Raw genomic sequence first — 13,380 nt, 5'->3', positions numbered from 1 at the left:
CCACCACAATACACTAGAAATAGAAGCCAGTGAACTCTGCTGGCTCCTTCTGAGCCTGCCAAAAGCCTTCAGACCAAACGTCCTGTTTTCTGGTGTATCTTTTTGCAGTTACCTTGCCAAGCACACCTTCCCATGGAGGGCAGGCGGGACTCGACATTCCCTTTAACCAGAGCAGAACTGGCTAATAAGAAGTAATTCCGCATTTTACAGGAAGTTCTCGTACTGACTTCTTCTGGGGCATGGGAATGTGACAGTTATTTCATGGAGCAGCCTTTGGAAATGCCTGCACAATGATGCAGAGATTGCTTCAGAACCGCTATGGTTTGGTTTTATGATGTGCAATAAAAGAGGTAACAACCAAAAGACTTGGATCCAACCAAAAGAAACCCTGAATGGAAAAATACCACCTGGGTTGGCCCACGTAGTGTTAACCACTAACACCGTTTTAGATGGAGAAACCCAAAAATCTCTTCCTACACCTAGGAAATGTAATTACCCATGGAATCAGCATGTTTCTCTAGTTCTCTTTTTACCATTCCCGTGAAATACATCAGTCAAAACCTTTTCCTTATGCCTAGGATATTTCAAACTCAAATTCCTGATACAGAGTGACGCAGTGATCAACGTCTGTTTTCTAAGTCTTGGTGGGTTTCACGGCTGATACATTAGCTGCTGAAATTCAGCAGGTCTCTAAGAAATTATGTGACTAGTCTTATTATAATTAATGGAAGTGAGGTGAACATACACACAAACTTCTCTTCTTGTCACTTACACTGGGGAGCATCCATACAGCTGCAAAGTAAAGCCTTTTCTACATGGTAAAATAAGCACTACGTAAATACATATAAAGTGCAAATTTATAGTACACTAATGACTTGCCATTAAACTGCTGATTGAACAGTTAGGATGTGGCAAGCATGAGCCGCTTACTCCACTTCCAAAGACCATGCCAAGAGTTTCTGTCCTTGGAAGCAGTGCAGCATAGCTAGCATATTCTGGATTCACGATTTAATTTATTTTGCATTTCCCATGCAGAAAAGCCCAAAGAAACAGCATAAGGCAATCAGCCCCACAGACCACATGCTGGCAATATTATTATTATGCACAAGTAAAGCAGGGCAGTGCTGATGTTCTCAAGTTTGGATGGCATTGCAGTTCTAGAAGTGCAAAATGCTGTAACAAATAATAAAAGAAATGTGCACCGCTCCAGGTGTGGAGGAGCCCAGAGCTTTGCAAGTCCCTCTTTCCCCTCTGAAAGAGGTGTTTCAGGGCTTCCACTGCCATCCCAGTCCTGGTTCAGAACCGGCTAGGAAGGCCCTCCGCTGGGCTCCTGCCATTCCTTGCATCTTCAGCCCAGCAAGTGCCAGCTCCACATACCAGCCAAAATGTCTCCGGCTTCACTCACTGCCTGGAAGCAGCTTCTGTGTCATTCCAGTTACACTTACTATCTCTGCAGCTTCTTAAGCCTCAAATCTTGAAAAGGAATCAATAACATATCCAGCCCTAATGGCATTCTTGCCAGCAAAGAATCTTCAATGTCATAAGAGCTCCTTTCCCCCACTAAAAGCTACCCTTTAGGTAAGGGTCAGCCCTCACAGCAGGCAAATGCAATGAATTCCTATTGCATTATGGCATTTTTATCTATCTTGTCTTTAAAACCTTGCCGTGTTTTAACTCCGCACCATCGTGAGCACAAACACAAATTGACTGGCACAATCAGACCTCTCGCCCACCACGAAGGACCAGAGCGTTCCTCCCTCCGGGGGAGCTCTGCCTCTCCGAGCCCTCACCCTCTCTGCTCCAGCTTCTCCCTGTTTGGGAGCAGGTGCCAACGCAGAGCTCCCAGCTCCAGGGCTTGCATCTACACCTGCGCTTGCACACGCATCTGCCTGACACAGCCTAGCCGTCCATCTGCCTTGTACGCGCTTGACTCCCTCCAGACTTGTCCTGCCGTACATCCAGCCTCCCTTCGACTCCATCCCAAAGGTGTGCATGGAGGCATGCCCAGCCTCCACATGCATTAACATAATAGAGCAGAGAGCGTGGGAGAAAGAGAGCAAGAGACTGTGCAAAATAATAAATAATCACGGAAAAAAAACTAGGGCACCGACAGCATCGCTGGCTTTTGATGTTTCCCTCTGATCCTGCCCTGCCTTTTCTCCTGTGAAAAGGGAGCGCTGCAAGGTGGGAAGAAGCCCCAGAGCAGCAGGGACACAGGGCTGTTTCTGTTCAGAAGCACTAGCAGGATTACAGATAAATATTGAAGCTATCAAAGAAGCTTAAGGGATTTAGGAACCCACTCCCCATTATTATCCTTGCCGGGGGGAGGGGAAGCGATCTTTTGCAGAGACCTACAGCAAACACCAGGACTGTGCTGACTTCTGAAACACCCTGCTCCCGTTACAAATGCCCCTCCTTTGTTGGATGAGGGGAAAAAAAATGACAAATACGTTTTTTATAATAAATAGAGGCATAGTTCGTCGCTTGTGGGTGCTTCAGTGAGAGGCCAGGCTCCGTGCAGACCACACGGACAGCGCTGCGCTCCCGATGGGACCTTCCCAGTGCTAGACCCAGGCTGTGGGCAGGGGCAGCAGGACCAGTCCCACCGCCTGGGCAGGACGGGGCGGTCATGTCCTGCCGAGGAACCGGGATCCATCACGCAGCCGGCACCCAGCTTTCTCTTACAGCAGGTAAATCCTGAGAAAGCTGAAAAATGACTTGAGGGATGGTCTGGAAGGAAAAGCTGCTGGTTCTTCTGGTGTGTATGTGCAGATAGGGGTGGAAATTACGGTACAAATCAATTCTGAAACTGAGAGGCGGATGTGGGATGTTTTAAACCTGCCTCCATTCAAATCTGCTGCTGAAGCGTCACAACAAAACTTCATTAACAAAACATGATACCAGGCCCCATTCCTCCTCCCGTCTCCCAGTTCCTGCTGTAGGACGACTTCACTGACGGTAAGGAGATTTTTAATTTGCACCAGCGTAAGACAGTGAAGGATGCGGTGATCTCTATAGAGGATTAGCACCCGGCACTCCCAGCTAATTCCCCAGGAGCCTGCACAAGTTACAGACCAGCTCCTGTCCTACAGCCCCGAGGCACAGCACATATTTCTCTCTTGTTCTGCACTCCTCCGAAGTTACCGCCGCCTTTTCGCATGAACTAACCCCAGATCGGCATATGTGGCTGGAGGGGGGTGCGCTGAGACTGGGGCAAGGCCTTTTTTATGCTCACGTGTGGCTGCTAACCAGAGACACGGGTTAATGCTCAATTCTGTACCCAAAAAAAGCATCTCGCAGCTGGCAGGAACCCAACAGGACACCGTGTAGCCAGATGCCAAGTCTGAGCTCCCTCCTTCTCGCGGTCCAGCCCGCTGGATTCCTGTGCAGGGAGTATCGCCGCGGTACCGAGCCCCTTCTGCAGCTCTCCCTGCAATTTGGGCTCATGCAGGATCAGTCCTCAAGCAGCCAAAATGGTTTCTCTGCTACACTTTTAAGGGAATGCTGCAGTTTTAAACCACAAATTAAATTTTTAATGAAACTTCATAACTGTTGTACCCAAATGTAATGTAATATTGATAGGAACTGTGCATCCAGCTAGCATGAGATTGCCCTAGAAAGCTTTTTAGGATGTTATGCAATATATAGCTAAATTAATTATTTGTAATGAAAGGATCTGTGTCCCTATAGCATCGCTGAGACCTACTAGAACAAAGAACACACTCCTCATTCTCACTGGATGTAAATGTCAGGCAATTTAGAAGGAAAGCGACTTTTGAGATGGGAACAATGAAAGAAAGAGAAGGAAAGAAGGGGAGAGACTGAATGTGTGTGAGAGAGAGAGGGGGAGAGAAACAGAGAGGGAGAGATCTGCAAAGAAAGACTGCAGCAAAATGCAGCAAATTTCCAAACTCCAGTCCAAAGTGTTTGTCTGTGACAGAAGGGAATACTCCACCTTACACACACTGTATTTGTACTAGCCACACACCATGCTCAAGCTGTTCTAATGACAGCTCTAGATTTTCGAAGACATAAAAGAAAGATTTTTGCATATACACTACTCTGCAAACTTAACCGTGGAGCAGCTCAGAGATGTGTGCTGGTTTCATACTTCTTGTCCGGCTGCACAAGGCAAAGGGCTTTGGAAAGGGTCCTGCTCCCTCCACGCGTGGGCTCCGCACAGGCAGCGGTGCTGTAGTGTCACCAGAGATCCTGTCCTTGCTGTAGTCTCCCTGAGAACAAGCCCTTATATTACAAAAAAAACCCCAACAAAACAGCCCCATAGCCACTGCCACGTCCTGCTTTAATCATGTTGGGGATGGGGGTGCGCAGGCAGGGGCTGGAGTGGACGATCCCTCCGGGAACCTCAGAGTCGACACGGGCACAACCAGCAGCTCAGCTGCGTACCAGCTAGATGCACAAACAAAAGGAGCTGGCTTTCTCGCTCGGTGAAGTCTACCCATTACTATTTCCCATCGCAAAGCTGTCTCCATCCCGTAATGGATCATATTGTTCCCACTCCGCAGAGGAGACTTAAATGCGGAATCAGCATTACCCCACAGGAGATGTTTTATGTACAGCAGGCTGCACAAACAGGAGAGAAAGCTTCCACTCCCTGCTCCCTAGGGCTCCAGCTCCTGGGATTAAAGAGATTTGTCCACTTAAAAAAATATCCTTTATGCATTTGTAACTCTGCTGTTCTCACACAAAGGTTGGCGTTGAACAGATCGAATATGCACATACCTCACCTCTGCACTGGGCAGCCGGCTGTGGCAGAGGGCACTGGGCAGCCAGGGCTGCTGGTCCCTGGAGGGAGCACCCCGGACTGTCCGAAATGATATTCATCCATCACAAATACAAATGTGCCTGCTGGCTGCTATTCAGAACTAAATCATCTCCGAGGGTCCTTGATAGCTGTGCTCAGCTCTTTTCAGCTACAGCGCGATAAATCAGCTAGCTACAGAGAGCGCTTGGAAGAGGCAAGAGAAGAGTTAAAAATAATAGGGGCTCCATTATTCCATTATACCCATACAGCTCCTAAATCTGCAAAAGCAGCAACAGATCCTACTGCATGATTCAGTGATTTGGGGAAAGCTGAAATCTTCATCATATTTTCTAGTTCTTTCTTTGCATCAGGAGACCCAGGGGTTATTTTGCTTATCTATTGTAGTGCAGCTTTGTTGTTTTTTCTTATCTAGGTATTTATACGGTCTCCATCACCATAGTATCAGAGTGTTTATTTTATTGCAACTGTCACCTTGGTCTCGGCATAATGTAGTATGGATGACAAAAGATTCCTGGTTAAATTGGTTCAGTGACATGAACAGCTTTGTCAATACCATGCAGGTGTTAACAGAAGTGGGTACCAATTCAGCTGCCTCTCAGACCAGTTCTACACTGGTGTAATTGTATTGCCTGCAGTAACATTATTTTTGCTTTGCGTTCCTGCCTGTGGCAGAAGAATTAGACCTGCAGTCTTTTCAGCCTTTTCTATAGCATCCCTTTTCTCAAAAAAAAAAGAAGACAAACCCAAACCAAAACAAAATAAAACAGAAACAACCCCAAAATCAAGCCAGCACAGAAGGGAGACTGGTCTGCCCAGTAAAACACATCCTGCCTGTCCCCCTCCTTAGCTCCCCTCTGCTCCATTCCCATTGCATTGAAGTGCTATAGAGCACAGAGAGCAAACAGGAGGGAGAGTAACCAGGGCAATGCACGCAGAAGTGAAGAACCTAGGGGAAATGCAGATTTTCCCCCAGCATTTCCTGAAGCGAAGCCCACAGCACCAGAGGCGAGGTCCTGAGGGGCTTCGGGGGGCTCGGAACTGCTGCGCGGGGGCAGGATCAGCAGCGAGAACCAGAAGCCTTAGGAAGGCTACAAATAACAAGTCTCTGCAGTCCCCGTAAGCACTGGGACAGGTTTGATGGAAGACGGCAACAAAAGCACTACAGGATCCTAGCGAAGGTGCTACGGAAGCGCTGAGCGCTCTGCACGCCTCCATACGCCTTGGCCGCTTTTGTCCCAGCGCTGCCCTGGCTCCCCTGGGCCGGGCATCGCCAGCCATACCCGGCCACGGCGGGGAGCCCGGGGGTTTTGCCAACCCTGCCATCCTCTTTCTGCTTTGCCCGATGACAACCCCAAGCCTCTGGGTTTGGCCATGAAATGCTGTTTTAACTGGAACCCTCAGAGCGCTGCTGGAGGAGGAAAGGGGCCTCCCAAAGGCAGCTGAGATGCCTCTGAGAAGGAAACTCTCTATGGCAAGGTAGTGTGTCATAAAACTCTTGGGGCTAGATAAACACCTGCCACAGAAAAGGCATCAAACTGACTCACACCATCACAGATCTTGCTGGGAGCGGCTCGGTGCGCTCCAGCTCCCGGAGAGGGCTCGTCAGGCCCGCGTCAGAGGGCAGACAGGAGGGGGAAAAAGTACCATGGAGCAGTAGAACTTCATCTTTTGCGGACCCATGGACCGAAAGCCTTTGTATTGTACTGACCCGTTTCACTAATCAAAATAAATTGCTTCATATTTCACAGGATAACTTGGCATTACGTAAACACTCCAGCCATATGGACTGCTGCAGTGCAGACTGGGTAGAGCAGGCACTGAACTGAGCCGAGAGGACCAAATTCACCTATGGCAAAGTCAGCAGCACATTTACCCAGGCAGTCTGCAAGCGAAACCTCTCAGCAGTTCCCCAACACAACACAATACCGCGGAGAGCAGACAAGGGCAAAACCAACAGGTAGGAGAGCCTGAAGGGGCTGGGGCTGCGGCGGCCGGCCGGTCCTGCTCGTGCTCAGGCGCCTTGGCCAAGGGAAGGTTGTGAGGAACCAACGCGGGGAGAAGCTGCACGCTCGCTTCTTGGCGACTGAAGAGGAATCGGCCTTGGCTGAAGTGCTGAAGATGGGAAAAGCGGCAATTCTGATGGCCACAAACTATTTCCACCAAGGACAGATCTAAATATTACCTGATCTTTTTTTTTTCCTGATTAAAAAGGAAGAAGAAAAGCAGCAATTACTCTCCTATGCCCGTAGCAGAGCTGTGCACCAACATCACTTTGCTTATTCCTAAGGACACGCAGCGATTGCTGGGCCCCTCCGCGCCGCAGCAGCACCCACCCGGCGCCGGGAGCCCTTCACCCTTCTGCGAGCACCCGGCTTCCACTCCGGGCGAGCTGCTCGGGCTGGAGGGCAGAGCCCCCAGCGCCGCCGGGGCGAGCATCACCCTGCCCCACAGCCCACCCGTGTCCTCCCCACGGGGCACCCCGGAGCCCAGGGGTGCCTGCGCGCTCCCCGGCCGTGGGGGCTGCCCCTGCTCGGGGTGCTGCGAGGCGGGGGATGCCCACGGGGGTGGGGGGAGACGCTTTGCCGAGCCGCCGGGAGCAGCCCCGGGCGGTGCGTGGAAACGGCACCGCCCCCCCCGCCGGGAGCACGGCGGGACCGCGGGGCCCCTCCGGCGGCTGCTACCGGCTGCCCCCGCCGCGGCGGGGCGGCCCCGGGGCTGCAGTCGGGCGGCGGGGGCGGAGGGCACACGGGCACCCACGGCAACACCCGCACCCCCGGCGTGGGCACCCGCGGACAGCGGCGGGCGGCCCCTTCCACGCACGGCCCTGCGCGCACACACGCGCTGCACCACCCCCGGCACCGCGCACACCTGCACACGCACGCCCCGCACACGCACCCGTACACCCGTATGCACGCACACCCCGCACACACACCCGCATGCACACACACGCCGCACACGCACCCGCATACATACGCACACCCTGTACACGCACACCCGCATGCACACGCGCGCACACCCTCCACACACACGCACCTGCACGCCCCCCACCCGCATGCACGCGCACACCCACGCACCTGCACGCCCCCCCACCCGCATGCACACGCACACACACGCACCTGCACGCCCCCCCCACACGCATGCACACGCACCCCCCGCACACGCACATCCGCATGCACGCGCACACCCCGCACACACACGCACCTGCACGCCCCCCACCCGCATGCACGCGCACACACACGCACCTGCACGCCCCCCCACCCGCATGCACACGCACCCCCCGCACACACACGCACCTGCACGCCCCCCCACCCGCATGCACACGCACCCCCCGCACACACACGCACCTGCACGCCCCCCACCCGCATGCACGCGCACACACACGCACCTGCACGCCCCCCCACCCGCATGCACACGCACCCCCCGCACACACACGCACCTGCACGCCCCCCCACACGCATGCACACGCATGCACGCGCACAGCCCGCACACACACGCACCTGCACGCCCCCCCACACGCATGCACACGCATGCACGCGCACAGCCCGCACACACACGCACCTGCACGCCCCCCCACCCGCATGCACGCGCACCCCCCGCGCCCCCCCAGCCGCTCGCTGCGCACCCTCCCCCGCCGCGCGCTCTCCTCACACACGCGGCCCCCCCGCACACACTCACCCACGCACACTCACGCTCCCCCCCCCCCCCCCATCTCGCGGCCGGGATTCCACGCGCCGTGACGTCAGGGCGCGCGGCCCCGCCCGGGCGCTATAAGAGGGGCCGCGTGCCGCAGTGGCCCCGGCGGAGAGCGGCGGAGCCGGCCCCAGCCCGGCCGAGGCAGCGCAGCCATGGCCGCGGGGCCCCCGGGCAGCGGCAGCCGCCCGCTCCTCCTCCTCCTCCCGCTGCTGCTGCTCTGCCTGCGCGGCCGCGGGCAGGGCTTCGGGCAGACGCGCTTCATCTGCACCTCGGTGCCGCTGGACGGGGACATGTGCGCCGCCTCCGCGCCCGGTACCGGCTCGGCCGAGGAGCTGAAAAGCACGGTGCTGCAGCTGAGGGAAACGGTGCTGCAACAGAAGGAGACCATCATGAACCAGAAGGAGACCATCCGTGAGCTGACGGCCAAGCTGGGTCGCTGCGAGAGTCAGAGCGTGCTGGAGGCGCTGCCCGGCGAGGCCAAGGGCGGCGGGGCCGGCAGGAAGGGCGGCTTCTCCAAGAACACCATGGGCGACCTGTCGCGGGCACCGGCGGCCGAGACCCTCAGCCAGCTGGGACAGACGCTGCAGTCCCTGAAGACCAGGCTGGAGAACCTGGAGGTACGGGCTCCGTCCCGCCGGCGGGGCAGGGCGCTCCCCGCCGCCCCGGAGCCGCCGCCCGGAGCGGAGCGGAGCGGGGCGCGGGAGCCCGCCCGGGGACGGCGGCGGGGGGTCGGGCGCTAACAGCCCGCCTCTGTGCTCGCCCCTTGCAGCAGTTCAGCAGGATGAACTCCTCCAGCCAGACCAACAACCTGAAGGACATCTTGCAGAACAAAATCGACGACCTGGAGAAGCAGGTGCTGTCCCGGGTGAACAGCCTGGAGGAGGGCAAGTTCAACCCCAAGAACGAGTCCGAGGAACGCGGCAAGATCGAGAGCACCCTCACTTCGCTGCACCAGCGCATCAGCGACCTGGAGAAAGGTACCGGCTGCTCCCGGAGCCCCCCGCGTCCCCTCCGCGGACCGAGCGGGATGCTGAGCCGCTCCCTCCGGGTGCCCGCGGGCGGTTCTGCCGAGCCCGGCTTGTTTTCCACCCTTGGAGCGGTCCCTTTCCCCCAGCTTTAGCCAGACGGTGCCCGCGGGCTCCACGGCAGGAGCCGGGGATGCTCCGGGCACTGCTCTGTGCTGTGGATTAGGGAGCCGTGCAGCGCCGGAGGGATTTGCTCCTCGCTGCCGTCTCGAGGCCCGTTACATAACGGGGTGGGGAGGGGGGGGACCCCCAAAGCGGGCAGAGAGCGGGGGTCCGGCCGGAGCCCACCGCACCTCCGCCCCCGCAGGCCAGAAGGACAACCGGCCCCCGGACAGGTTCCAGCTCACCTTCCCGCTGCGCACCAACTACATGTACGCCAAGGTGAAGAAGAGCCTGCCCGAGATGTACGCCTTCAGCGTCTGCATGTGGATGAAGTCCAACGCCTCCCCCGGCATGGGCACCCCCTTTTCCTACGCTGTGCCCGGGCAGGCTAACGAGCTGGTGCTCATTGAGTGGGGCAACAACCCCATGGAGATCCTCATCAACGACAAGGTACGGCCCCGGGGAGCGGGGAGGGCGCCCGCCTGGGGGGCAGCATGGGGGACCCCCGTGCCCACCGCCCTGACCCACCGCCCGCAGGTGGCCAAACTGCCCTTTGTCATCAACGACGGCAAGTGGCACCACATCTGCGTCACCTGGACCACGCGGGACGGCGTGTGGGAAGCCTACCAGGACGGCACGCAGACGGGCAGCGGCGAGAACCTGGCGCCCTACCACCCCATCAAGCCCCAGGGGGTCCTGGTCCTGGGCCAGGAGCAGGTAAGGGCTTGGGGGGTGGGGGAGGGGGCAGGCGGGGGGGTCCCTGCCCTGCTGGGTCGACCCCAAGGGGAAGGACGGGGCCGGGTGCTCCCGGAGTGGGACGGAGCAGCCCGGCCGTGCACCCCCCGTGACGGTGGCTCCTCCGCAGGACACGCTGGGCGGCGGGTTCGACGCCACGCAGGCCTTCGTGGGGGAGCTGGCCCACTTCAACGTGTGGGACAGGAAGCTGAGCCCCGGGGAGGTGTACAGCCTGGCCACCTGCAGCACCCGGGCGCTCGCGGGCAACGTCATCGCCTGGGCCGAGGCCAACATCGACATCTACGGCGGGGCCACCAAGTGGACTTTCGAGGCCTGTCGCCAGCTCAACTAGGGCCACGGACAAGCGAAAGAAACCTCCTCATCGGGTTTTGGGTTTTGTTTTTTGATTTTTTTCTTTTTTTTTACCCCCCCCCCTTTTTTTTTTTTTTTTGCGCAAAACCAACCGAGAACAAAGCCACCCGTCTTGTCCCGAGGAGCGGGGATGCCCCGGCAGCGGGGCCGCCCGCCCCCGGAGCCCCACGACCCTCCGGTTTCTGTCTTGCCAACGTCCTTCAACGCCTGCGTGCCTTGGCCTGGCGCGGCTGCGCCCCGTCCCGCCGCCCCCCTCCCCGGGCTCGGCCCCCGCTTCGCCGCCGCCTCCCCCCCGCCGGGGCGGCCCTGCTTTCCCTGGGCCCCGGCACCTTACAAGGCTGCGGGGTCCGGACCGGAGCCCCCCCTCAGGGCTCCTCTCCCTCCAGCCTGAAGCCCCCCCGGGAGGGTGCTGCCCCCAGAGCCGGGCCCCTCCTGGGGCTGTGGCAGCGGCTGGGGGTCCCAGGAGGGGGTGACCCCCCCCTTCCCCGGCCGGCCCCGCTCCCCAGCACCACAGCCATAGCCCCGGGCTGCGGCGGGCACCGGGGTGGGACCCCCCAGCGGCCCCGCTCCCCGACCTGCCGCACTCAGGTACGTCCCCCCCGGCCCCGCCGCCTGCAGCCCCCCGAGGCCTCCTACGCGCCATAGCTGGTGAAAAGTAGCCTTTCCCGTCCCCTGGAAGTTTAGCTACCACTGAAAAGTCTGAAGCCTTTCTGCTTTTGATAATACACTATGTTGTTTCTCTTACTGTAAAGGGAAGTTTATTACCGTCAAAAAAAAAAAAAAGGTATTTTTATGAAGATAAAAAAATACAGAATTAAGCAGTGCTCCCTGAGGAAAAAAAAAAAAAGTACTTTGTGATTCTGCAGGAAAAAGAGATAAAGAAGCGTATTTTGAAATAATAGATGCATTTTGTATGGTTTCCTTTTCTAAACTCCTGGTTTGTACTACAGATTGCAGAACTCGCCCCCCAGCCCGCCCCACTGCCCCCCCGAGGGCTGCCCTGGGTGGCAGCGGAGGACGAGGCAGAGAATTCACACAGGGCTCCAGAGCCTCCCCGACCAACTCCAAAGATGCGGCAAAGCGACGCGCAGAGCGGAGGGGCCCCGCGGCCGCCCCCGGCCAGGAGCACAGAGCTGGCCCAGCCACCGCCGCTTCAGGGAGCCAGCGCCCAGCAGCACAGGCGGGAGCAGCGCAGCCAGCGACGCACACCCCCGGGATCGAGATACCTTCATACCAACTGTGGCTCAGGGCAGCGTATTTTAAACTGTGCTCTTTTTAAGGAAAAAAAAAAAAAAAAAAGCCACCAAAACATCATGAGTTAATTTAAGTTCCTCCTAAGAACCTGTTCACATCAGCAAAGCAACAAGCACAACCTGCTGAGAACAACAAGACCACTGAAAAGGTTTAACCTCCAGTCCCAGGTGCGTCAGATTTGCCAAAAAACAAAAAAAAGGGTGTGATGTCAACACAATGTATATAGTGTATAGTAGGGGAGCGAATAAATGTATCTTGATTTGTCATTATTTTGCTAACCAAAGCTGTACATTTTTCCTATTCCTTGCTCTCTGTCTCCTTTGGGTTTTGAATGGGTTACGATATACTACGCATCCAGTCCGCATCAGCAGTTCTGAAAATGCACTGTTTCTACTGATACTCATGCTTTTTCCATTTTATTGCCGAGATTACATGAATTGTTGACTTTATTTTTACACAATAAAGAGTGAAGAAAGACACTGGGTTCTCTTAAATGTGTCCGTTCCCTGAGCAGCCAGTGCTCGGGAGCCGATCCTTCTGCACGGGAAGGTTTTGCCTGCCTAAAGCAGGCATTTCTGCCCAGTTCCCAGGCACCCCGAGCCTCGGCCGTACCTGCCAGGCTCTCTCCTTCTCCTGTAACAGTAGAGCACATCTTTCCCTGGTTTATGCAACGCCATCATACAAATTGATATTTTTTTTTTTCCCCAAGACGCAGGCTGGCAGCTCAGCTCCCTCTGGCTGCCTCTGCCAGGCTGGCGATGGCAGGGACAGTGGCACCCCGCAGCCCACGGTGCCCGGCAGCTCCCTGCAGCAAGCGTTCCCGGTGCAGGCACCACTGACAAACCCCGCAGGACTGCGCAGCTCCCGCTCCCTCCCTGCGGGCAGGAGCTGCGCTTGGGGCATTTTGCTCATCCTTCGGAGAGCCAGGCTGGGCTCCAAACGCGGTTCCTGGAAGGCATCGCTGCAGAGGGCAAATCTGAGCGCAGGGGTGACGCCGGGGCACTTGGCTGGGAGGGCGGCGTGGCCAGAGGCCACCCGCGCGTCACAGGCGCGGGGACTTGGCAGCGGAGGATGGCGTACGCAGGGCTGCGCCGCACGGGGCGGCTTGCGCTGTTCCTGAGTAATTGCTACAAATTCCCACTTGTTACGCATCTGCTGCAGAACAGGCTTGCCAGATAAATTGCTTTTAGCATCAAAGTAGGAAAACTATTATGTACTCCTTAAAACCAGCCAGAAACAATTCCCGCGCACACACGCACCTGTAACTCCCCCCATCCCATTGCAGCTGGGAATGGGAGCGGTATGGGTCCAGTTCAGTACCGCTGCCTTGGGCGCCACGCAGCCCGTGGTGGCACCGGCGCTCCCCTTCCTCCGTAAGAGCAAGGACGCGGTGACACAGCCCAGAGGGTCGCA

The 13,380-nt window shown here is 56.9% G+C and overlaps 1 protein-coding gene across 1 annotated transcript; it reads left to right on the top strand.

Annotated features, from left to right (window-relative positions):
* Nucleotides 1–8,631: 8,631 nt before the first annotated feature.
* NPTX1 (neuronal pentraxin 1) lies at nucleotides 8,632–10,693 on the top strand (the record flags this gene model as incomplete). The annotated part of the gene is made up of 5 exons (XM_082326399.1): nucleotides 8,632–9,096; nucleotides 9,249–9,456; nucleotides 9,812–10,056; nucleotides 10,144–10,323; nucleotides 10,472–10,693. The coding sequence occupies 5 exons, from the start codon at nucleotides 8,632–8,634 to the stop codon at nucleotides 10,691–10,693; spliced, it is 1,320 nt and encodes a 439-aa protein (XP_082182525.1).
* Nucleotides 10,694–13,380: the final 2,687 nt, after the last annotated feature.

The sequence above is a fragment of the Platalea leucorodia genome (assembly GCF_965183815.1).
Source record: "Platalea leucorodia genome assembly, chromosome: 14".
NCBI classification, from domain to species: domain Eukaryota; kingdom Metazoa; phylum Chordata; class Aves; order Pelecaniformes; family Threskiornithidae; genus Platalea; species Platalea leucorodia.
This window is presented reverse-complemented; position numbering and strand designations above follow the sequence as displayed.